General features: G+C 37.9%; 1 protein-coding gene across 1 annotated transcript in view; it reads right to left on the reverse strand.

Moving 5' to 3' along the window:
* Positions 1-24,733, reverse strand: part of CNTNAP4 (contactin associated protein family member 4) — a 237,277-nt gene that overhangs the window by 150,647 nt on the left and 61,897 nt on the right. The window contains exon 3 of the mRNA XM_036440763.2: positions 13,866-14,059. Within this exon, the coding sequence (XP_036296656.1) occupies positions 13,866-14,059 (194 nt within the window). The remainder of the gene's footprint in view (positions 1-13,865; positions 14,060-24,733) is intronic.

The raw sequence follows: 24,733 nt of genomic DNA on the forward strand, positions 1-24,733 counted from the left end.
TCCTCCTCATTTTCTTCTGCATTTAATTTTTACATACACAGTCTTTCAAGAATGTATTATTGCCATGCCCACTTTGCAGAGAAGGTAAAAGCAACTTGTCCCAATTCACATAGCTTGTAAGACATGGAGCCTGCATCTGAAGGCATGCTAGCTGATAACAGAGATGGCATCCTTAACTGCCATTCACAGTCTCTAATCATTTCATGTCCTGTAGCTCTGGTACTTTGAACTGGACCTGATTTAACATTCCAACTAATCTAATCACTCCAGGTTCAGATACGAGAAATAGGGCCATTGTTTCCAGAAAGCCACTAAAGCATGCATACAGGAATCAAGACAGTGTGCTGATGGTGTTTGCTACCCTGATTATCAGATCCAAACATGTTACTGTTTCCAATCCAGAAATCTGGGAATGGTGGGTTTCAATGGAAGGAAAGAGAGGAGAGGCTGATTCACAAGGACTTTCCCTGGAGTAGAGGTGAGAGATAGCCATTGTGGACCACCATGAAAAGCCACAAATGACTCCAGTGTGAAGCTCCATGCAATGTTCAAAGTAGGGTGAGACCGAGGGAATATATTTTCATATATTGAATGTGTATCTGTTCTAATCACACAAAATGTACTTTCTTATTGGTCAATTTTTTTTAAATCATGCTATAATCAAATATATACTTTATTCAGCTCAGATAGATTAAATATTAAAAGGCTAAGAATTTAAAAGTACAAATTAAGAAAGTGAGAGTAGCCCATATGGAAATCCAATGTGTGTGTGTACATGTATCCAAAATATTTGATTTTATGAAAAAAGGAGACTGACAGACCAATTCCTTTGCAATTTAGAGACTTCAGTATTTACTCATCATCTTTGACATGCAGATTTTAAAACAGATCTCAAACATCACTGTGAGCTTAATTAACTCACATGTTTATTCTGATCTAAGGATAGAAAAGTTATTTTCAATGTGGCATAGTAAAATCATATTTTTAACCTTTTGTTATTTCGGGAGTAAAGATGGAACCACTATTACCATAATAGCTTTGTAGCTCTTGGGACAATTTTCTACAACTCTCCACAAACTTGCTAAAATAAATACAAGTTTTTCCCTGAAAATGATATTCCCCAGGCCACCCCCAACTCATGAAAACTCTGACATATTGTAATAAAGCCATTGCTCCCTGAGGACCCTTTCACTGCTCCAGCAATTTTTCTCTCCTCTCTCTCATATTGAAAAAGAGCCCTATTATGAAGTACTTAAAATGTTCAAGGCTCCAAAAGGAAGACAACCTTTCAGTGCGAGAGATTAATAATAACAATAAGACACGGAGAATAGAAGACAGGAGTTCAAAGCCAAATAAAAATTTCATTTGCAGAATACAAATCAAATATGCTTTCTTTTGAACTGCATCTCTCTGATTTATAGACAGAGCTCTGTAGAAGATTACCTAGTATTTTTGTTTCATGTTTTCTTTCCTCCCTTCATACTCAGGGCCACTTCTGGACAAATGCCCTCACACTTGAATCGTTTCTATAACAGGGCTCTTCTCAGTCACCCAAAGGATTTTCCTTTGTGAACATTTCTGAAAGGGGTAAGTAACGCAAATAACAATAGAGGGAGGAGGATCTTAGACAATGCCAACTTAGAGGTATGAGTCCTAAGGGCAATTGGGAACACAATGGATAACACCAGATGGCTCAAGGTTGTTATGATAAGAGTTTTTCTTTTACAATTTATGCCAAATATCAGGTGCGCGCCTTCATCTCAGGACATACACAGACCTCTGCACTGTAAAGCAGCACACATATCACCAGGTTATTGCATTTTGGACTTGAAGTAATCATAAAAGTGTTTTCTTTTACTGTTATGACATTATTAATATCTATTCTAAAGCACAGAAAGCATGCTTCCTATCTACTAGGAATTCATAACCTTAATTAAGAAATGATTAAACTTTTTAATGGAGACAGTACACATACTATGCATTTTAGCCAACAGCATTTGGGTATTTATTTATGCCATGTATATAATTTGGACTAAAGGAAAACACATAAGTAGAGTGGAACAAAATGAAAAATACATGAATGAGTTTGAAATGCAGCCAATTAAAGTTATATATAACAAACCATGAAAAGTTATCCAGAAAAAACTGCTGGGAAATAACAACTATTGAAGATGTCTCTGGAGATAAAAAGCCCAGATACAAGTTGGTGAATATTGGAAAAGTAATGGGGCCGGGGGACTGGAGAATAAGTGGTTGGAAAGCCCTGGCTGGAAGCAATGCATTGAAGAATACTTACTAGCAAGCCTGCGTCAGATAAACGAAGAGTACGACCCAGAAGGAAACTTGGTGACTATCCTAAAAGTGATGCTTATAAGCATTTGAGATTGGAACTGTGGTACACAAGGAAGCTGTCAATAAAATCTGCCAGGTGTAGACTTGGACTGAGCCATCAGGTCTTCCAGCCAAGCAAAACATTTCAATAAAATATAGTAGCCTGCTGGTTTTTGTACACCAAATGTGTGTAATAGCCCCATCCCAGAAGCAATAACAGAAATGTATGAACCCACACACATACTTTTCTACCTGGTGCTCTGCAAAGCACCTTGGTACTCATCTGCAAAATGTTTGATGAGGAATAAAGCAAATGCAATCTTTCCCGCATAGAAAGCAAATCTATACTTGGAACTACAGTACATATTTTGGTAAACAATAAAGGATTGAATCCATAATTTATTAAAGAAAACATCAGTCTACCGTTTTAGAGTAGATGGTGTATTTTTAAAAATGATCCTAAACCAGTGATTCCATCTTCACCATGGATTCCCCCTTTCAATGTATTGAAATACCATTTTTGCCAGCTTTGCATACTCGTGAATATTAGCAGAAGGGAAGAGAGCTAAATATAAAATTTTATAAAAGTGGCACTAGTTAACAAACTTAGCATCAGGACTTACAATCTTAAATTTTAATTTCTTCAGTATTAAAATCCTATTGGTCTACAATCTTTGTGAATTAAAGGGGAAGCATGCAATTGAACAACTGATAAGGAATCACTCAGAAAGTGCCTGGATTCTACCTGCACCCTCATTCTGTAAGTGAAATAAAAAGAAGCTCATAGAGGTGACTTGTCTTTAGTAATGTGCCTTTTCAGGCCTCTCTTGATCATTTTCTTATTTCATTTAGAACCATGTATATCTTTGCTTTCCTGTTCTGTTCTGAGACAAGGGAGGGTTGATTGATATAGATGAGGCTGCCTGGTTAGCAAGCCTCCAGCTGGGCCCTAAAGAGAGATTGGTGGGTGAAAGGAAGGGTGGAACCAGGATATTTCTCTCTTTAGGTAGAAGCTGTTGTTTACAAGGCTCCTGCTCCCCATGGGCATTCCTTGCTTTCATAATTCTCTAATGGGCAGCCCCTTCCATGGTCCTAGAACTGAACAATGTCAGCTCTAAGTTCTGAGAGCACCACCTTCTCATTTTCCAACTGAAATATAGTGGCAACCATACTTTGGTAAAAACTGCTGTTTGAATTTTAACCCTTCTAGTTTGGCCCCTGCATCTGATTAAAACACAGGGTACTTACCTCAGCTTCCAGGTGAAGACCTGGAGGCTAAGGCAATTTTCCCTTGCCTGGGACCAGGACTACAGGAGATTAATTCCCACTGACTCAGTAGCTTCAGGGATAGAAACTGTAGATAACCTTTAGAGACTAACCGCTGAGCTCTGCTTCTGTGTTATCACTATTGCAAGATAGGGCCACATTCCAATGTCCAGCAGGATGTGACTGGGAACCAACCCTGCGGGCTGTCCCCAGTCTTTAGAACAGGGGTCCTCAAACTTTTTAAAGTGGGGGCCAGATCACAGTCCCTCAGAGAGCTGGAGGGCCGGACTATATGAACTACTAATTCCTACTGTAACACCTTGGCTGCGCTCACTGCCCAAAAAACCTGGCGGGCCGGATCAGACTCCTCTGCGGGCCGCATGTGGCCCGCGGGCCGTAGTTTGAAGACCCCTGCTTAGAATTTAGTCTTTAGGATTTAGAATTTAGAACAAAGGAAAATTCCTGTGGTTTGAACCTTTAAAAGGGACTGCCTACCCCTGAAACGGGGCAGTCATTTGGAGTCCACCTGCCTGTGGTGCTCTTGTGGCTGTCCTGGCCAGTTCAATAAATCCTTGCTTGCTTTTTGTAATTAATTAACCAGCCTCCGGTGGTCTTATTTTGAACCCAGGGTTCAACCCCACAACACATCCAACTCTTGGAATTACAGCATCGTCTTGCTGTTGCTGAGCTCTAAGTTGCCTCCCCTTTCTCTATCCTCCCCCATATCTTGGACTGATCAACTTTTCCATCGCCTGCAACCAATTTCCTATGATGACTTCCCAGTTTCAGATGCCCAGAGTAATTTCTGCTTTTCTGGCTGGGCACTGACTCAAAGATCAACTTACTATCAGAATGAAGATGTTTTTCTATTCTGTAATAATATGATCAAGGATTGTATAAGGATAAATATGTGTTTTAAATTACTAATAAAATAAATATATGAGGATTCATATTGATAATGCTCATAGACTTTCTATTATCAGTAAATTATACAAGATAATGCCATATAACAAGTAGGAAATAACCATTACCTGTTTTCTTAAAAATGCAATAATTGGACTATTTCCTCTCCATTCTCTTCTGTTACCTTTTAGGAAGTGTTATCTAACACTCATTTTAATTTACATTTGTTTCTTATCCCATTAGAAATTTGATATAATCTAATGTTTACCTGTGCTTTTATTAAATAAACATTCTATTCATTGCCCCTCATCTCTTCCTCTTCACTCTTTGATTCATTTTTTAGTACCAAACGACAGCTCACTGCAAATTCACTCAGAAAAGGCCAGTATATTCTTTTATCATGTTTTTGATGGCCATAAATCATCCCAAAGTGAAATAAGCCAGCCAGAGAAAGCCAAGTATCACTTGATCTCACTCAAATGTAGAATCTAGTGAACAAAATAAACTGATGAGCAAAATAGATCCAAAGACAGAGAAGCATGGAACAGACTGTTGAATCTCAGAGGAAAGGTGGGGGATGGTAGGGGAATGGGAAGAGACCAACCAAAGAACTTGTATGCATGGACACAGACAATGGGGTGGTGAAGGTCTGGGGGGAGGTGGGTGGGGAAGGGGAAGCCTAGAAGGGGTCAATGGGGGAGAGAAAGGGGACTTCTGTAATACTTTCAACAATAAAGAGTTTTTTAAAAATAGAAATAAAATGAAAAGGCAAAAAAAAAAATATTCCATCGATGAGGAAGTACTGAAATATACTTACGCAAGTGAGCTAGTACTGGAGTATTAGATCAGTGTTACAGTATTTTGCTATTATAGGCAATAAAAATCTTGGCATATGTTTCCTTTGTAGAGTGCAAGTGCACTTGCAGGATAAACTCTGGAGTTGTTCCAGTTGATTTTGGTGTAAATTATATATCTGGATAGATTTCAAGCATTAACTAACACTGTTTTGGACTCCCTTCCTTTAATATACTAAAAACATGCATTACCTTCTATAGAGTTTGGACCTTTGTATTATTCCACCAGCAGAATTCGAAAGAGCCTTTCTCACCATGCCCATGGCAGTGTTTACCTGTCTTGAATCATTTGAGTTTTCCTTCAAAATGTTGATTTCATAACACAAGAGACTTGAACATAGGGAATACTTTTAAGCTATATTCTTGGGGATCAAAACCAAGCCCCAGCTAGCTATATGGCCTTGGGGAAATAACCTTACTATCCCTCATTTATCAATACAAATTGCTCATCATCACAGTACCTAATTCACTGGGTTGTGAAAGTTAATTGAATAAATATATATAATTCATGTAGAATAGTGCCTGGCATATAAGAAGTATTTAGTAAATGTTCATTCTTCTTGTTTTAAAAATGCTTTTCTTTAAACTCATTTTTATCTTCTTCCTGTTAAACAGTAGATCCATAATACAATGGTTTCGATGCAGTAGTTAAATATTTTTAAGAAAATCCATTACATGTAATACAAAACCATTAAAATAAAAGACATTCATTTTTTATATACAATTTGGAAACTTATGTCTTACTATCACTGTAGTGCCAAGATTCACATTTGTTTCATTCTTTCAGGAGGTGTTACCTGACACTCATTTTAATGTGCATTTCTTCAATATTGAATAAGATTAAACAATTTTGCATATTTAAATAGGTTTCCCTTTCTCTGAACTGCCTGTATATATTTTAAACAAAATAAAACTCAATTTTCATATTACTTTAAAAACATGCTTTGTATATGTACTAATAGCATTTTCTGTGCTGCGGGATATGTCTCAGAAGTACACTAATATAATAACCACTAGCTTAATGTGGCTACCGAGCACTTAAAATGTGGATAGTATGACTGAGGGACTTGGTTTTTAATTCCATTTCATTTTAATTAATAAAATTTTAAACTTAAGTAACTTTACATAGCTATAGCATAGCTTTAAATGCTAAAGAAATTAGCATTAGTTAACAGCGTTAGTTAACATTAGGTTTATAGCCTTTTGTTTTGCCTAGACTAGATCTTTAGCCAAATCCTTCTTGTAACATAAACTCAAATAATGTATGCTGGATCTAAGATGAATTAGCATCGGGGGATTCTGTTTCCACCAAACTAAGAAACCTTACTTGGTTGTCAAGTGTGTTTATTGAGTAATCCAATTGTTCCCATAGGTTAAATCACCTGGGACCATTTTTTTTTTTAAATCCCAAATATTATTTAATTGGCTTGGATGCTGCCTGGGAATCAGAATTAAAATGTGCAGTAAAATTTGGGAACCACAGACATACCCTGTATTCAGTAAGTAACCCGGGATTGACAAGATGCAGGTACATTGGAGATCAGGGTTGGCCCCTGTCTCCAAGGAGTTACATCATTTGCAAGAAAGGAAGGACCCTAGAGCTGATGGCTCTCCCTATCTGTGGTAATCCCACCCACTCAGCCTTGTCTGTTGTGAGCATGTTTATCCCAATTCAAGGTGTTGGCATATATAGAAGCTGTTCAGCATAACTGAGCATCCAGTATGCCGTTGCTGTACATGCTGTTTATTGCCTGTCCTTTACCCTTCTTATACCTACGTAAACTTGCAAATGAATGACTATCAGTCATAGTCAGTCTGAATACCGATCTTAATCTAAGACCACTGCTGGTGAATCAAAGTGGGCATTGCCATCATATAGGCTAAAACACTTTTCAATTTATACTCCTTCTTTTAATGTTGTTATGCTACTTTCTTCTCTAGCATTTTCCCAGAATTATCTAATTTTTCATCTTTTCTTCTGGGTTTGGTTCTCTTGCTTAGGAAGACATGCCCCTTCTAATATTATATTTTTATCTATACATTCTCTTGTGTTTTATTTTAATACTTTTCTATGTTTGTATTGTTTTTAAGTGCTCAAATCATCTAAAACTTATTTTGATGTAAAATGATTTATTAAAATGCTGTTATTTTCTAGAAGCTATAGCTTACTAAGTTCCATATTGACTAATTTACATACTTTCAATGCTATAACTATCTTAGGCAAATCCTTAAGTGTATTTGGACTTAGTATTGGATTTTCTATTTTGTTCCTTCCACTATATTTTCATGTGCCATATCATGTTTTAATTAATACAGATTTAGAAGATTTTCCTAACGTGTAGATTCTTCTTACCACTGTCATTTTTCCCAATGTATCTATTTTCTCATATACTACCGTAGTATTTGGGAAATTAGGAATACCGTATTTTCCAGCGTATAAAATGACTTTTGAAATGGAAAAAAAGCCTGCTCAGATTGGCCAGAGTCAGAGAGGCAATCTATTAAAAAAAGAACTGGTATTGCCTCAGAAGTGGGGGGTAGTCTTATACAGCGAATATAGGCCTAAACCTATGTTTTAACTGTAAAATTAGGGGGGTCGTCTTATATGCCGGAAAATATGGTAATTCTACTTTTATGGATTATTGTAGGTAGAATGCGTAGCTTTATAATGTTATTTTCTATTTCCAAACAGCTATGTCCTTGCGTTTAACCAAGTCTTCTTTTATGTTCTTAAGAAATATTCTAAATACTATTTTCATATATCTTTTTCATTTACTTTTAAGTTTATTCCTTGATATTTATTCATTCTTGGTTCTATTATAAGTGAACATATATTCCTTTTATATTGTCTACTTCTATATTTAAATGTAGGAAGATAAATTACTGATTTTACAATTTCACCTTTATGTTATTCACATTATTGAATTATCTTTTTTTTAAATAGCAAGATTCGCCCTATCCCATGTGACTCAGTTGGTTGGAGCATCATCCCACACACCAAAAGGTTGTGGGTTTGGGTTCAATCTCTGGTCAGGGGGCATAAGGGGCCAACCAACTAATGTTTCTCTCACTGTTCTGTGTGTGTGTCTCTCTCTCTGTCTCTTTCTCTCTCTCTGTGTGTCTCTCTCTCTCTCTCTCTCTCTCTCTCTCTCTCTCTCTCTCTCTCTCTCTCTCTCTCTCTCTCTCTCTCTTGCTTCTTTCTCTCTCTTCTCTCTCCAAAAATCAATAAAAATATATCCTCAGGTGAGGATTTTTTAAAAATTATTTCAGAAAAATAACAAATAGTAAGATTCTCTTAGATTTTTAAGAACTATATTGTATTAATGCCAAAATGTATCTCCTGCTTTCTAGCTTTCTAGATTTTTCTATCCACTTCTCTGATTAAAATATGTTGGATAAATTTGTAAATTAAAATGTAAAAATAGGAAAGAGAATCAATGCATTTATTTCCTAGAAGACCTAGTTGTCTAGGTCTTAAAGAATAAAAAACATTTCAAAACGGACAGAATTGCTTCTAAGAGAGAAGAACTACAAATATAGCCTCCTGAGACTGGGAATGAGAAAGCCACAAGTAGACATCAGTGACATCACATCACAGGAATGACAAGAGGAACAGAGAAAAGGGAAGATGTTGTCACTGAACTGTCACATGGTAAAATGTGAGACGCAAGTTGTAAAATGGTTTTAAAACATGTTATTCTCTGGTTGATGATTTGGAAATGATCTTGAATGTAAGTGTGCACTCTGAAGAAGGAACCAAATCAAGTTTACTGCTAACTCTACTCACTCTCTTCAAATAATGTTTAACTTGCTTGCTTAGAGACAGATCAATTTGAAGAATGTGGAGCAGCATAATCATTTATTCTATAGTTATAATATGTACCTACAATTCATAGGCATTCACATATTTGTTGTATATTACATATCAATATAAAGTTCCCATATGGGTATCCAAAGAAGTTTATGAGAAGGGACTGACATAATATGTAATCGAATGAGCACAAATCAGCAAGGTGAAAGCAACCACACTACTTGACAGAGAAGGTACCTAGCAAACTGTTTAGATTCATGATTGATTCCACATTAAGAACCCAAACGCAGCCACCTTTAACCTCATAATAGTAGGTTAACCATTTTCATTTTGACAAAGGTGGAGAGCTCATGGTTAAGTAGAAATATAAATAGGAGATTCCCTGGGGAGGCAGAAGAAGCTTAACGCATGCTCTAGGCATCTGTCCAGTACTGAGGCAAGCACTGCATTGCATTAAGCTTGATGAGTTGCCATGATGTACATGGCATTAGTACTGTTGTACTTTACAACAACCACAAATAATTGTAGTTGAGGTCACTCAACAAAAGGCTCGCCACAGGGACAGGGCTAGGATAGATGTATCTCAGAAGGTGGGAGTGCACCAAGCTCACAGCACACCTCCACATATATTTCTGCCTGCTCTGGTTTCCTACTAAATGGGCCCCCTCCCCGACTCCCACCCCACCCCACCCCCGCCCCACAGTGTGTTATTTGACTGGAGACAAATACATGTTAACATCTTTGCAGGTAGTGTTTCTGCCCTGTGTGGCTTGCAGAGTTAACAAGTCAATAATTCGCAGTGATAGCAATGACATAAATACCATCTGACAGGTGATACTGCCATCCAATTGATTATGTCACAGGGGATTCATGTCTTTCACCACCCAAACCCAGACAATGACATTAGACACTTTTAATTAAAAAAAAAAAAAAAAGCATACTAACTTTGGAAATATGCTAAAGATTTTTTTGTTTGAAAAATCAGATACAATTGAAATCCATCTAAATAAAGTAAACTATCCTTGTGCATAACTATCATATTTCCTTAAATAATTCATAAAGTTGATGCCATCCCATTCCTCGTCCTTACAGTCCATGGTGTGAAAGAATCTTGGGCCTGTGCCAGAGAGAATGTAAACAGTTTGGTCTTAAAGTAAAAGGAGCCTGCACACGTGGATCTACTTAAAATAATTTCCAAGATGCTAGTTTCATGAAATTTCAGCAATTGTTCTTAGATGAGTGAAAATTATACCTTACATTTGCTTTTTCAATCCTTTACAACAAACTGACTTAAAAAGTCTTTTGAACATCGATGGTGAGGGTGTTTATTTTGTCTTCAATTTATCAACACTTTTGTAGTTTGCATTTTCTGAGTTTTTGGAAAATATTTATATGGCATCTAGTAGGGCCATTGGTATAAATTATACTGATGAGCACTGAACTAAAAACTTTTACTGAAGAAATATTTTTAAGGTGTAATTTTTATAATATCATTGTATCAGTCAAGTTAACAGTTCTATGAAACATGTACATGAATTGTATGATAATAAATAAAGTATTCTGCCCTTCTTTTTAAAGATTATTTGGAAGAAGCAGAAGGGTGTTTTATTAATTCTTTTGGGTACACAAAAGTCTTTGTTTTCACCCGTGCTCGAAATGGGATCAAATGAGAGAGCGAGGCATCCTCCCTGCAGCATTTCAATCCATGTTGATGGGCTTGTTTTATTTGTTTCTAAATCTGTAACAGTTATCTTTTCTTCTTCCACCACACACTCGGGTAATGCCTTATGTGTTTTCTAACTCTCTTTCATGGATTTATTTGTATCATCTGGAGCAGACTGTGAAGCTCTTAAATTAAACTGGCAAGTTTTGTTTAATTTGTATTGCTCCCATAATATCTAGAAAAAAAATTGTCAAAACATGCAAAAACACAAAAAAGAAAATGCATATTTAGAAAATGCTACATTCCTTACTCTGTACCTCAATTAAAAATTGTTCTTTGGCGGAAAAAAAGAGAAACCCAATCAAAGTGATCTGTGTTATCCTGGTGAGACTGTCACTAAGTTTCCCTGTTCCTGCTTTGGCAAACAGCAGGTTCACACACACAGTGTGCTTCCCCCAGAGTGGGGCCTGAGTGTGGAGAACAGAACTCAGCAACCCACCCAGAGGACTTGGGTTGGTGCTATCTGCACCAGAGCCTAAGCTATTTTATGTGTGGTCATGATAAGTGATGTACCGAGTCTTAATTTTGATCTTGACATTCAGAGCTATCCACAAGCTTTCTTTATCAGATCCAAAAGTATTATCTACACCTTCCCCCACCTGACAGTCCATTTCGACTAGCAGTCTGATGGGTTAATACATGGGAAATTGGATGTCTCTAATGTGCATGGTCTGTTCACACTTGTCTAGCTTCATGGAATAGTTTCCTTGATCCTTCCATAATCTAAGTCCTAATGCTTCTTTCAATACAATGGTAAACCCTGCTCTTTGGACAAATTCAGTCCCAGTGAGCTCCCTATTCTGCCAATTTCCAAGCCTCTAGAAGTCTGTACCTCACATTTGTGTGCTCCTCTGAATCATTTTTCGTTTTGCTCTGATGTGCTTTATCTTTCCTGACATTAACATGAGCTCTTTTAATACCTCCCAGGATTTTGCACATGGTTAAGCACATGTTAGGAGATCAATGTATTAAAATACATTCATTCATTTTATTCCCCCCATAATTCACTCAACGAAAGTCATGTGCCACACTGGATGATGAATGCCAGAAATGCAAAACTGAGAAAGATAAACCCTCCCACATAAGTAAAAAGTTCATAATTTATAGGGGAGAGAGAAATGTACCATCCTCACTCTAAGTATATTCAACTAGTGCAATGTAAATGTACTATAAGGAGGAGTCACTTTCAGTTACTATGATAATAAAAGTGCATTTCATTTATTCACCATTCACTTATTCATTCCTTTGTGCATTCATCCAACAGACCATACAGTATTTTCCTGCAACATGCCAGGTGCAGGTAGGATTTACGAAATGATGCTGAGATGAAAGGTAAGAAGGTACAGCCTCTATTTTCAGTGTGCTCACACTCAAAAGGTGAAGACAGTACATATTAAAAAATAATATTACCTTGACCGGTAATTGTGCTAGATGCCATTTGTCTTTACATTGATTGGTTTGGATCAGTTAAGGGTATTATTTGTGCCACTATGTCATCCTCAACACCTCACCTTTAATAGGAGTAACCAAAAAAGGCAAATGACACTGTCTCGGTTTGGCATTTCCCAAACTTGAGGAATGGCAAAACTATTTTCATGGTTGATCTACCATCTTTAAAAATGTCAAAGCATACATTTTACTTAACACAGCTAAATATTATCATGAATTTGCCACTCCTTATCTAGTTTAAAATCCAATGCTCAATTGAGAAAAAGAGTAAAACAAAAAAAAATATCTCATTAAGCTTTCATTGTTATTGGATCATAATTACTGTTTATTTTGCCCCTAGTTTGAATAGTTTTCATGGAAATAATTCAACCGTAACATCCAGTTATTCTCGCTCCTATACACAACTTCAACCTGCTTTAGTTTTTAAGGCAGCTTTTCTCAAAAATGCTAATAAGCAACTTCTTCCAGCCCAACTGCTATTCTCTCTAGAGAAAGAATAGGGTTACTTCTCAACTCAATTCACATCAGTAAAATGCTAGGAATGGCCACCAAGTGCTTCAGAGATACAGAGGTGAGTGAATCATAGGCCATTTCTTCAGCGCGTTTATAATGTATAAAGGAATTCTGGGAAGTTTCAAAAAAAAAAAAAAAAGGCAGTTGACTGATCAAAGAAAATTATCATTCTGAGCCCAAATAGGTTTCCAAATTATCTGTGTGCTAAGAATGATGCTTCATTAAGTTACTCATTTTCCCTGGTTCTGGCAGCTCAGCCAGAGGAAGAAAATATAGCTCTTTGATTGTTGTATGTTGTCCCTATTCATTATAAGATCCATATAAAGGTTTTTATACACCAAAAAGAAGTCCTTGCTCCACCACCAAGCAAACTTCCTTTAGCTTCCCTCTTCCACGCCATTTATATACAATCAGTCAACTATAAATACCACCCACATTTTTACACACTGCCTCCTTGTCCATCTCTCTCTTATAAGAACTGTGCCACTGTCCACAAAACACATCATTTTACACACTTACCCACTTTAAAAACACTAGAGAATGGTTTATATATAAATCATATAAATATGTATATATAAAATGTATAATTACTCCAAATATCATCTATAAAAACCTCCATATACTGGGGATTTAATTCAGAAATCTCAGTCATCAGAGGAAATAAAAGAGATAAATTCTTTTGACCAACCTTTTAAAAAGTACAAAACTACTACATTATTGAAAAAAAAATATTTTATACATGTTTTATTTCTTAGACTTTCACACTATTTAGTGGACTAATTAGATTTTTTTCAATTTCTGAGGACCCTGTGAAATAAATTTAAGTTCAGTAGTTTCACAAATTAGATCATAAAATATATTAGAAAATAAGTATTACTGTATTTTCCCTTGAAAGACATTTTCTAAGTAATTCTAAAGATTCTGTTTCTCGCTGTAGGTTAAGAGATTTGTAAGCAGCATGCAGGTGGACCGTACTCTTTTCCTGAGAGACTGTGCGTTCTTTGGAGACACATACCCAGATGCTGTCCTCCTGTCGGTACTGCTTCCAGTTCCTGCCGCTGTCGCTGAACATCAGGAGGTAGCTGGTCACCCAGTTGGAGCTCCCATATCCGCCTTGAGTGGCCACGGCAGTGATCTCCATCCTCTCTCCGAGGTCAATCTGTAGCCACTGGTATTTGTTTGACACAAGTGGAGACCAGCCACCAGCTCCTTTTGTGAAAATAGAAGAAAATTGGCCCCCCAAAAATTAGTTAAAAATCTGTTAGGGGGGGGGGGGGGGGAATGCTAGTAAGACTTAATTCTACTATGAAACTGAAAAAGTCAAATATCCAAAGCATAAAACTTCTAAATGTAGGTGATGGTGGGGTAACATAGACTATAAGTGAATGGAATCTATGTCAATTATATTCATTTCTAGGGTAGTAGAGCCTCCTGTCATTGTGAAGAACTAGGGGTCTCAATGAATATTTAAAGTGCTTAATTTAACAGGTGGACATTCATGCCAACACTAGGAAACAGCATGTTTACTGCTCACATGCATTACTGGATAATGATTTGGTCTTTAATTTCTTTGCTCAGAACCGGACTTAAGGGGAAAACCTTCACACTATGGTGGAACTAGAAAGCTACATATGATCATGTTGAATCCTTAGAGTTAGAAGTACACCATTAAACCTGGAATACAAAGATGGTCAAGAAATTATCCCAACCTCGCTGTGTTTATAGTCTTACATAAGGAAATAATAGTAAAATTCATGTCTGAGCCCTGGCCAGTGTGGTTCAGATGGTTGAGCATTGTCCCATGCAATGAGAGGTTGCAGTTTGATTCCAGGCCAAGGCACGTGCCTGGATTACTGGATCGATTCCCAGCAGAGTGCACAGGAGGCACAAATCAATGGTTCTCTCCCATCGATGTTTCTCTTTCTCTCCCTCTTCTTTTCTCTCTCTCTCAAAATTAATAAAAACATTTTTAATGCATGTTTGAAACACAGCATGAAAAATGTTAATGGTGGGGCATGCGCAGGGGACAATAAATGATGGAGAGTTCTATCCTGTAGAAAGTGGCTTGCAACCATGTGTGAGAGACCATTAAATTTTTAGGAATTTTGCAAGCTGAATGTTAAACATAGCCATCTTTACAATTGGCCATGGTAGGAGTATTTTAAATCACAGAAATTGCCAATCTCAGTTAGTCAGCACTTGTCCCCACCCCAGCCAGTTTACCAATACACCACTGGTTCTATCCTCTCTAAAAAGAGAGAAGAGAGAATGGTGTGATGGAGGGGAGAATCATGGAAAAGGTCAAAGAGCAAGTTGTCCTTGAATATTCAGAAGTGAAAAAATGGAAGTTTGTTGTATAGTAAAGGAAATATCTGTAGAACAAAACGCTGTTTTGTTTTAGCCAATGCACACAAGAAAATTATAGTTGTGACTACTATATGTCTCAAGACGTTTCATTCCTCAGTTTAAGTAATAATACTTTATTTGGGGAATATATTTATCTTAAGTAATACTGACACTGCTGATTATGTAGGTACTATATAATCACTGTCAATGTCCTGAAATAGAGTTTGACACATATTTGAATCCATAATTATCTAGTATTCAATACTATTAAAATGGAACACCTATTATATAACACTCCAATAGAAACATTAATACGTGTCTATTTTCCCCCATTATTTTACCATCTACCTTGAGACTCTGATAAGGTCTGACATTTTACATAGAGTTTAGCATTAACAGAAACACAGTTTTTATCCAAGCACTAAACTTGACATATGTGTCATTTCAGGTAACCTGGCATACAGACTCTAGTGCCAAGTGGTGCCCAATATATGTTTGCTATTGTGGTAAAGCACACGCCACTGTGAGATCTGAAGGGACACATCTGTGTTAACTGTTTTATAAGATTTAAAAATTATTGTTTAAATTATATTTTTATTGATTTCAGAGAGGAAGAAAGTGGGATAGAGAGACAGAAACATCAATGATGAAAGAACCATTGATTGGTTGCCTCCTGCATGCCCCCTACTGGGGAGGGGAGATATCTAGCCCACAACCCTGGCATGTGCCCTTGGCTTGAATCAAACCTGGACCCTTTAGTCTGCAGGCTGACACTCTATCCACTGAGCCAAACCAGTGAAGGCTAAACATTATTTTGATATCAGACACAACACACTGACACTCTGATAGATGAAAGACAGAACTCTTTGAAGAGAAGGTTGGAGCCATGGCAGGGAGATGCACCATGGGAAGGGTGACAAGTTGAAGCTGTTGGGGACAGCTAATGAATGGGTGCGGTTAGGTAAGGTTTATGTGCTCCTGTGGGTTGGCTAATTGGAAGAAACTACAGAGCAATGGGTTGTCCCCAGTTATCTAGTACCCATCTCCAGGGTGGTTAGTGTTGGGGGCACGTGATGGGAGTGAGTAGCTTGCTTGACCCTCCTATCTAACTTTACTATTCTGTCCCGGGGCCTAGTAAGCATTGGGAAGTGGAAAGTCTTCTGGGGCCTGATGTGACCCAAGCATCCTTGGTCCTTTTCCTGATGCAATTACCTCTCTCTCTGAATTTGTAACATTTATTCACATAAAAAAAAGATGGTACAGCATGAAGCATGTGCCCCCAGCCTGCCATCACTGTAACTGGACATTTCTACATTTGGAATGTTACCTATATCAACACATATCTGGGAGAAAACGCTGATTATTTTTCTTCTTGCTCTTTCTAGTTCACTGTGATTGTCTAAAGTTAATAATGAGGACACATTTTAAAATAAAGAATTAGGTAATATTTCTCTGGCTTTCTGACACTCCTTTACAGACCAGTATTTTAAACGTGAACACAGGAGAGGAGCACAGTGAGGAAACAGAATGAGTGATTTCAGAGAGATGAAACTGGATCATCATTTCTCACCAGGAGAAAGAGGAGCCTCTCCCTGACCGCTCCCCCTTCCCGCTTCACTCACTGTCACAGCTGCACCCGCCCACTCGAAACATTAGCGATTAATTCACCTTGAACATTTCAATTTCTCACCAATGCTGAAAAGGGACTACGGATATGTAAATGAAGCTTTATCCTCAAGGAGGTACACCAATAAAGTAATGAAAATTCAGATGCTCCAAGGCTTTGCCAAGTTAGAAGTTGGCCACAGGAAGTCCAGGGAGTCCTACATGAAGTTAAGCCGTGCAGCTCTGCAGATGCACATGGTGTGTGAGTGTTAAGCTCCTTTTAATTTTAAAACAAGTGTCAAATACTGATACAGAAAATGCAATGATATAGAGACAGAGTAGCAGCCTATGATGACAGGTAGGGGCATGAGTGACATGACTTGAAGATTCGATTACAGGTGAGGTTAGACTGCCCCAGCCGTATGGCCAGTGACAAACCACCTAGCCTTCATATTATTATCACAGTTACTCTTTTTATGGAGAAAGTAATGGCTTTCTCCAGCAAATTTTAAACTCTGAATTACTATAAAATATAGTACAATAATGCATCTTTATTTTATTCATTAAGCAAACTTTTCAGCTGCTAGCCAAGCACTATTTGTCTTCAATGATGCCTTTAACACAACAATATATTCAACATCACAGTAGACAAATACCTGTGAGACCAAAGACCGTATTTCCATAAGCCCATCTATCCCTTGGTTAAAGGCACTTGTCCCACAAAACAAAAACAAGAGTCTTGTCCCTCCATTCATTTTTCCCCACATCGCCATCTCCCTTTCCTTATCCCACCCTCCTTTTTCTCCTTGTGTTGGCCTCTTTACTGAGATTTGACATAATAAAGTTTCATAAATATTTTCAAAAAAAAAAAACAACCCACAAAAACCATTTCTTCAATCCTCATAAAATAGCCTAAAAAATCACGTTTAAAAATAAAAACCCTGCCCATTGATGAGACTTTTAAATAAGTCTTGCAGTGTTGCTATGAGTATTAAATTTTTAAAAACATAATATCAATTGATTTCTCTCTCACACAGCAAGCATGAGGGTATATGATAGTTGTTACTTTTTGACTTGTAAAGCCATTATTATTGCTACTGACGCCAAACGAAGAGTTATGACCACAATAGAGCTGAGCTTTGAAAAAGCTTAGTTACTGGATGGCCACAAAACAAGGCATCTCTTATGAAAGTGTCAGCTACCACTTTTAAATACCAGATTCCTCTAGAAGGAACTTGCTTCTATAATATATGTTGCTGTAAACTGTCAAGAAAGAAAAGCAGAATAAAGATGATCCAGTCCCTACTCTATGTTAAGTGCTCCACCAGAAGTTTTATGTACCATATTAAACTTAATTATTTAGATTATCTAGTGAGATGGAATGTCTTAACATCTCTTCTTTTCAAGTAAAACTTCAAAAAAAGATTTACAGAAGTTAAGTAAAATTTCCCAATATTATGCAAATTAAATGTTCTCAATATTACACAAATCATTTCAGTGTAGATAAGAATTACTTTTAAAACAATTTAAATCTGTGTAAGGATCTCATTTAAAAAATCATATCCTTTTCCTTTCTTTACTCCTGAAATAATTATTCAACGATCATTATCCTATAGTGCTCTATTTTATCCCATGAATATATCCAAATAATTTATTCAGGTTTATTTGACTATAAATAACTGGCTGGATGAATTATGTTTCAGGCCCATATATATTTCATTTGCCAGATATCACCAATATTTACTTGTGGTCATGGGGACAGATCTTACAATTTCAGGGAAGTGAAAATGAAAATTTGAAGAAAAATATTCTTGCTTAAAGCCTTAAAATATAGTAAAGAATCCTTTATATCCCCTCCTAATATTAAAGATGACATGACCTCCATTCCTGTTGGTCATCAGTGAAGGTGAGGAGTTATGGAGTCTTTCAACCTTGTAAGGGTAGGAACTACACAGAAAGGGAAGCTGTATTTCTTTGTTAGGACTTAAAGCCTAAAAGAACACAAGTGAACATGGTTGAATTTCACAAGTGAACATGGTTGAATGCAATCCTCGCCACCATTAGGACATCTACATTTCTAGAAAATAATTGGCTTTATTAAAATTGTCACAGAAAAGTTTCCCTCTGAGATAATGACTATTTTTCCATATGCGATTTCAACCTTCCCCAAGGGTCTAAAGGTCACCCAGATCATTTTGATCTTGACATTAAATTACAATAATGTAAGGAAACGGAAAGAACATTGTGCCAATATTGGTCTGACTCCCTTAAGTGGTCTGCTGTGTCCCCGAGCTACCATTAGGAACCTTTAACTGCTTTGTATTTTTGCCAGCACAGTTGTTTTTGCCGGAAGAAAACATAACTCTATCGATGCCGGGTGCATTGTTGGTTTTTCCTCTCGTGCATTCCTGAGTCTTGGCATCAACCCCTCCCCTGGTCACGGTGCTTGTTCCAAACAGGTGGCCTGAGCCAGGCCAGTGGGGCAATTCCAAGGTTTTGTTGGGACAATTGGAAAAGAAATGCTCTTTTCTGCTGTGAATGCTGAAAACATAGGATTCCAGAATCAAACTGTAGCAGCTCTCACTGTGGAAAGCCTGCTAGGCGAAGCCAGCACAGAGGGAAGCAGAACTGAGAGATGAAATGAGAAAAAGTTGAGGTGGCACAGTCAGCACCCCCGAATCCAGCTGTGTCTACTGAGCACCCCGGTGTCCCTGTGCCTTCTCACTGCACCAGTTCCTTCCATGTGTGCGGAACCTACTCAGGGCCACAGCTTTGCCAATGCTCCTCTCTCCCAGGCTTATTTTTTTTTTTCTTTTTAATGAATCATCCCCATCAATGTATACTGCTTAAGCATTCTGTCAGAAAGAAAAATAAAGCTTCTCTTGAACCCACTCTGTTTCTGCTTTTTATATTAATACTAGAGGCCCAGTGCACAAAATATGTGCACTGGGAGAGGGGGTTTCCTCAGTCCGGCCTGTGCTCTACCCCAGTCATGGAGCCCTCGGAGTATGTCTGACTGACAGCTTAGGGGGAGTGGGCCTTGGCACTGCTGCAGAGGTGTGAAAGCTCCCACCTCTGCAGCTGCACTTGCCAGCCATGAGCCAGGCTTCTGGCTGAGCAGCGCACCCCCTGTGGGAGTGCACTGAATACCAGGGGGCAGCTCCTGCGTTGAGCATCTGCCCTCTGGTAGTCAGTGTGCATCATAGCAACCGGTTGTTTGGCTGTTCGGTCAATTTGCATATTAGCATTTTATTATATAAAATTCTTCAAATAAGATGTCTATCCTCACTCTCTGCAATTTTTTCTCATTCATTTTCTCCTAGGCCAACTCCAATTAGCCTTTCACTTCAACCAGTCATCTGCTCGTGTCGAAGAGCCACGTTACTAAATTGAATGGTCAGATTTCAGTCTTCCTTCCAGTCAGTGACATCAGTACTTCTGACTGTTCCCATTGCCTGGATATGCTCTGTTCACTTAGCTTCTGCACACAAAAAAACTCATCATCTTAATTTTCTGTCCAGCTTATTGGTTGCTTCTTCTCAGGCTCCAATGCTGGTTCTTCCTTTTCTCTCTCTCATTACCTCCTAAGGGTGAGATGCCCAGGTACCAGTCCTTCATCCTGCTTCTTCTCCACATCTGCCCCTGGGTAACCTCTCTACTTCATAAATTTAAAAGTTATATATATGCCAATAATTCCCTAATTTATATCTCCATCCACACCTCTTCCCTGCACTCCATCCTTACACATTCAACTCCCTACTTAATACCATTAACATTTTCCAAACCAAACTCTCATTCATCCCCCAAATCTTACTCTAGTCATACCCTTCCCCAACCTGGTTTATGACAATTCCATTCTTCCAGTTCCTCAGGACAAAAGAAAAAAAATATGTAGTTGTGCTTGACTCCTCTCTTTCTCTCACCAAAGAGAAATGACCAAACCAACCAAAAATTGGCAGTTTGATGGTAGGACTCACCCCTCTGGAACTAGACCATTTCCCCACAGGTAATGGTTACAGGTAAGCCACATCGTTCTAGCCTGGATTCTCGCAATACCACCGAACAAATTTTACTGCTTCTACCTTTGCTCACTTAATCTCCATTCTCTACACAATGGGTTAAATAAAAATCCATTCCTGTACCCACAATCACTCTCAATTTTACACTTAGTAAACGGCCTACAAAGTTCTACATGATCCACCCCCACACGCACCACTCTCACCCGTGTCTGACCTCGTGTCCTCCTCATCCCATCTTGCCCCGCCTCCTTTCACAATAGCCTCCTTGAGGTTCTTGGAGCAAACTTCAGCCATTCTCCTATCTCCCACCTCCTGCTTTGTTAAGCTCTCTTTCTGCCTGGAATAATCTTCTCCACTGGGCAGACATCTTTGCCTTCAAATCGTCGCTCAAATTGGATTTCCCTCACAGAAGTTTGTATCTCCTGACCTCCCCTATTTAAATTCCTCCCGCCCAGAAATCCTGCTCTCATTCATCTTACTATAAGCCACTTTCCATTTTGAACAGTAATTGACAGCTTTATACATAACATATAATTTTCTTACAATTTATTCTTTATCATGCCGTATTAGAATGTATGATCCAGGAGGTCAGAATTAGTTACCTATTTTGTTCACTGATAGATCCTGAGAGTTCATTATACTGTCTGACACATAGTGGGTGATTAACAAATACTCACTTCATTAAGAAAAATAATAAATGTATAGCCAGATGCTTATAAGACTGTAAATTCATATATTAATACCAAAATAGTAGCAAAGCTGGAACTAGAGCCAAACTAAATAAAATCAAAACTATAACAGAGGGGGACAGGACACTTTTATTTGAGAAAGAGTATTTTCAATGAAGTTTCCAAACAGAAAGCTTAAGCATATACTTGTACGCGCACACACACACACACACACACACACACACACACACACACGGTTGTAAACTTTGTTCCCTAAATATACTTATTGCTTTGTTTTTGGATTTTTTGATATGATAAAAAGAAGAGAGATGCTTTTCACTTCATTTCCCCAGGAAGGTTCTAAATTAATAATACCTCACTCAATTTGCGTAGGCTTTAGTTCTTTGCTGTTGATCAATTTCCCCTCACGGCAAACTGGCAGACTGACTCTCAGACCTACTTTTATATTTCCAGATCAAACACTTCTGAAATCTTTAATAATTCAGCAGATTGAAAAGTAAATGTTTATATCCTTTCCTTTTTTTTTCAGGCATTTTGATTTGTGTATTTGATTTGCAATTTTGGGGACAGCCAAATTTCCTTTGAAAAGAGAGATCAAAATTACAAAAATACTAAATTCTGTGCCTTCATTTTTTTTCCCATCACAGTAAGTTTTATTTCATTCAAATGCACAGTTTTGGAGAAATTACTTTTAGCACATGATGTCTAGAGATTCAGATGACATTCAAAACCTGCCTGTGTTTTGCTTCCTAAGCCCATTATAATAACTTTTCTAAAAGTTTCTATTTAAATCTAGTACAGTGAGGCAGGTCATCTTAGCAAATGACATCATGCATCAGGAAGAGCAAAGTTGCAATGCCCCAGAGAGTGGAAAACCATCTTTTGCTTTCCTACCTTTTTTTATCTTCCCAGCCAGACAGAGATGATAGGCTGTCACGAGTCAAATGTCCTCATATCACTTCTTCTGGATCAACAAACCAAAGTCACTCTCTTGTGCCCAACAGACATTATTTACCCATCGTGATCAGAAAAGTCAGCATTATTAGGTCACAGATCAAAAAGGTGCAAAAGTGCAAAACCAATCCCAACCATTTGATTAAGGCAGTAATATTTTCCCAATTTGTACAAATACTAAAACATTAACATAGTATCATGTTTCCAATTAATGAGATATGGTTACCTATAGGCTTAAATATTTATATAATTCAGTCTTGAATACACATATTTTACCTAATTCCATAATTTATTCCACTTAAAGTGTTGTTTCATTATGGAAATATTTATTTTCCAGGCAATGGGAAATATTATTAGTGGTACTTGTGCCCAAGATGGTCTTAATGTTCCCTCAGTTTGACTAAATGTTAGATAGGTTTCTTCCTGACTACAGGTCTCTGACCTCCTTTTTTAGAGCATTTAATTTAAGAAACTTGCTATTGTAAATTATTTATCTGTCCCCTTGAGATATAAATCTTCATTAAGCAGCTTTCCAGTTTTATAATGCAAGAATGTCTTTCCCAAGGACCTGAGAGCCAGCCCTTTGAAATGAATCAATCAAGAACACACAGCCCCAGTCTCCCAGTCTCTGTGGGAGGGGAGCCTGCCGCCCATAAGCACCAACTAGCAAACATAAATGGTCGAACCAAACTGACCAACTCCCCACCCCTACCACACACACACACACACACAAACACACACACACACACCAAAATGTTCTCTAGCTCAACCAAGGGCTCAAAAACTTCCCATCTTTTGTTTCAAAGAATTGAGTTCAATCTCTCTCTCCTTTAGCCAGTCTTGACCCCCTCTGCTATAGTCTTGAACTAAGTCTTTCCTATATGTGTAACCCAATCCAGTGGAGTTTTTTCCTTTGTCAGGAGATATTTTTTATTAAAATAATGTTTTCACCCTGGCTGGGTAGCTAAGTGGGTTGGAGTATCATTCTGATGTGACAAGGTTGAGGGTTCAATCCCCAGTCAGGGCACATACAAGAATCAACGAATGAAATACATGAATAAGTGAAACAACAAATCAATCTCCCCCCCCCTCTTCAATAAATATAATTTTTAAAAAATTTTAAAGCAACAATGTGTTTGTCCTTTCCTACCTATGGAATCATGTTCCCCAGAAGCCATTCCACATGGCAGTGAAAGTACAAAGATGACTGCACCTCTGCTCTGCCTATTAATCAAAAGAATGTCACAGCCAGTTTCAGGAAAGCTGAGTAGCAACAAGAAGTGTCACGGAGCAAAAGCCCAGTCTAAGGAATAGACTGGCCACACATTTGACAATGCATAGCAATAAACATCCAGGGTTAGTACCAACGCAACCACACTCAGCAGATACCACTGACCTGGGACCCGGGATCCAACCAGCGTTCTTGTGGTGGACAGCGCATACACCAGGGGAGCCCCACCCAACCAAGCCATGGTGTTGTCTGAGTTCCTCATATGTCTACTGCCATTTTGGAAAGAAGCAGAGGGAAGATTAAGAAATCAGAAAGTGTGAGAATTTACCTGGAAAATACGGACACAGCTAAAAGAGGCTATTTTGCCGAAACTGGTTTGGCTCAGTGGATAGAGTGTCTGCCTGGGGACTGAAAGGTCCCAGGTTCGATTCTGGTCAAGAGCATGTATATTGGTTGCAGGCACATCCCCAGTGGGGGTGGGTGCAAGAGGCAGCTAGTCGATGATTCTCTCTCATCGATGTTTCTAACTTTCTATCCCTCTCTCTTTCTCTCTGTAAAAAATCAATAAAATATATTTAAAAATAAATTTAAAAAATAAAATAAAAGAGGCTATTTTACCAGCAGAGGTGTGGGGGCTTGAAGTGATCTGCTCTGTGGGCACATCCAGGAAATAGTCTCTGGAGTGAAGGGCGAATAGGATCTCCCCCACCTTATAACAATACTCATAGCTGCTAATGTTTGGACAATATTAAAAACTACATGGTGTTTCCATGATATTCCTCAACTACTAATATAACCTGCAGACTCACAGATTTAAACTGGCCTGAGAAAAGGATTCATTGTTTGTGTGCCCAACATCCCAAACACTGCTAACTATCGATACATGAGGATTGTCAACAATAATATTCTGCCCTATGTGTAGTACGGATACAGCCATGTCAACACTCTACAGCAGAGCCACTAGTATTCATTGAACATAAAAATGATATTTGGTACAAACTAAAAATACACACACACACACACACACTCCACTAGCTGT

This window comes from Pipistrellus kuhlii, unplaced genomic scaffold, assembly GCF_014108245.1.
Source record: "Pipistrellus kuhlii isolate mPipKuh1 unplaced genomic scaffold, mPipKuh1.p scaffold_m20_p_17, whole genome shotgun sequence".
In the NCBI taxonomy this organism is placed as follows: Eukaryota; Metazoa; Chordata; class Mammalia; order Chiroptera; family Vespertilionidae; genus Pipistrellus; species Pipistrellus kuhlii.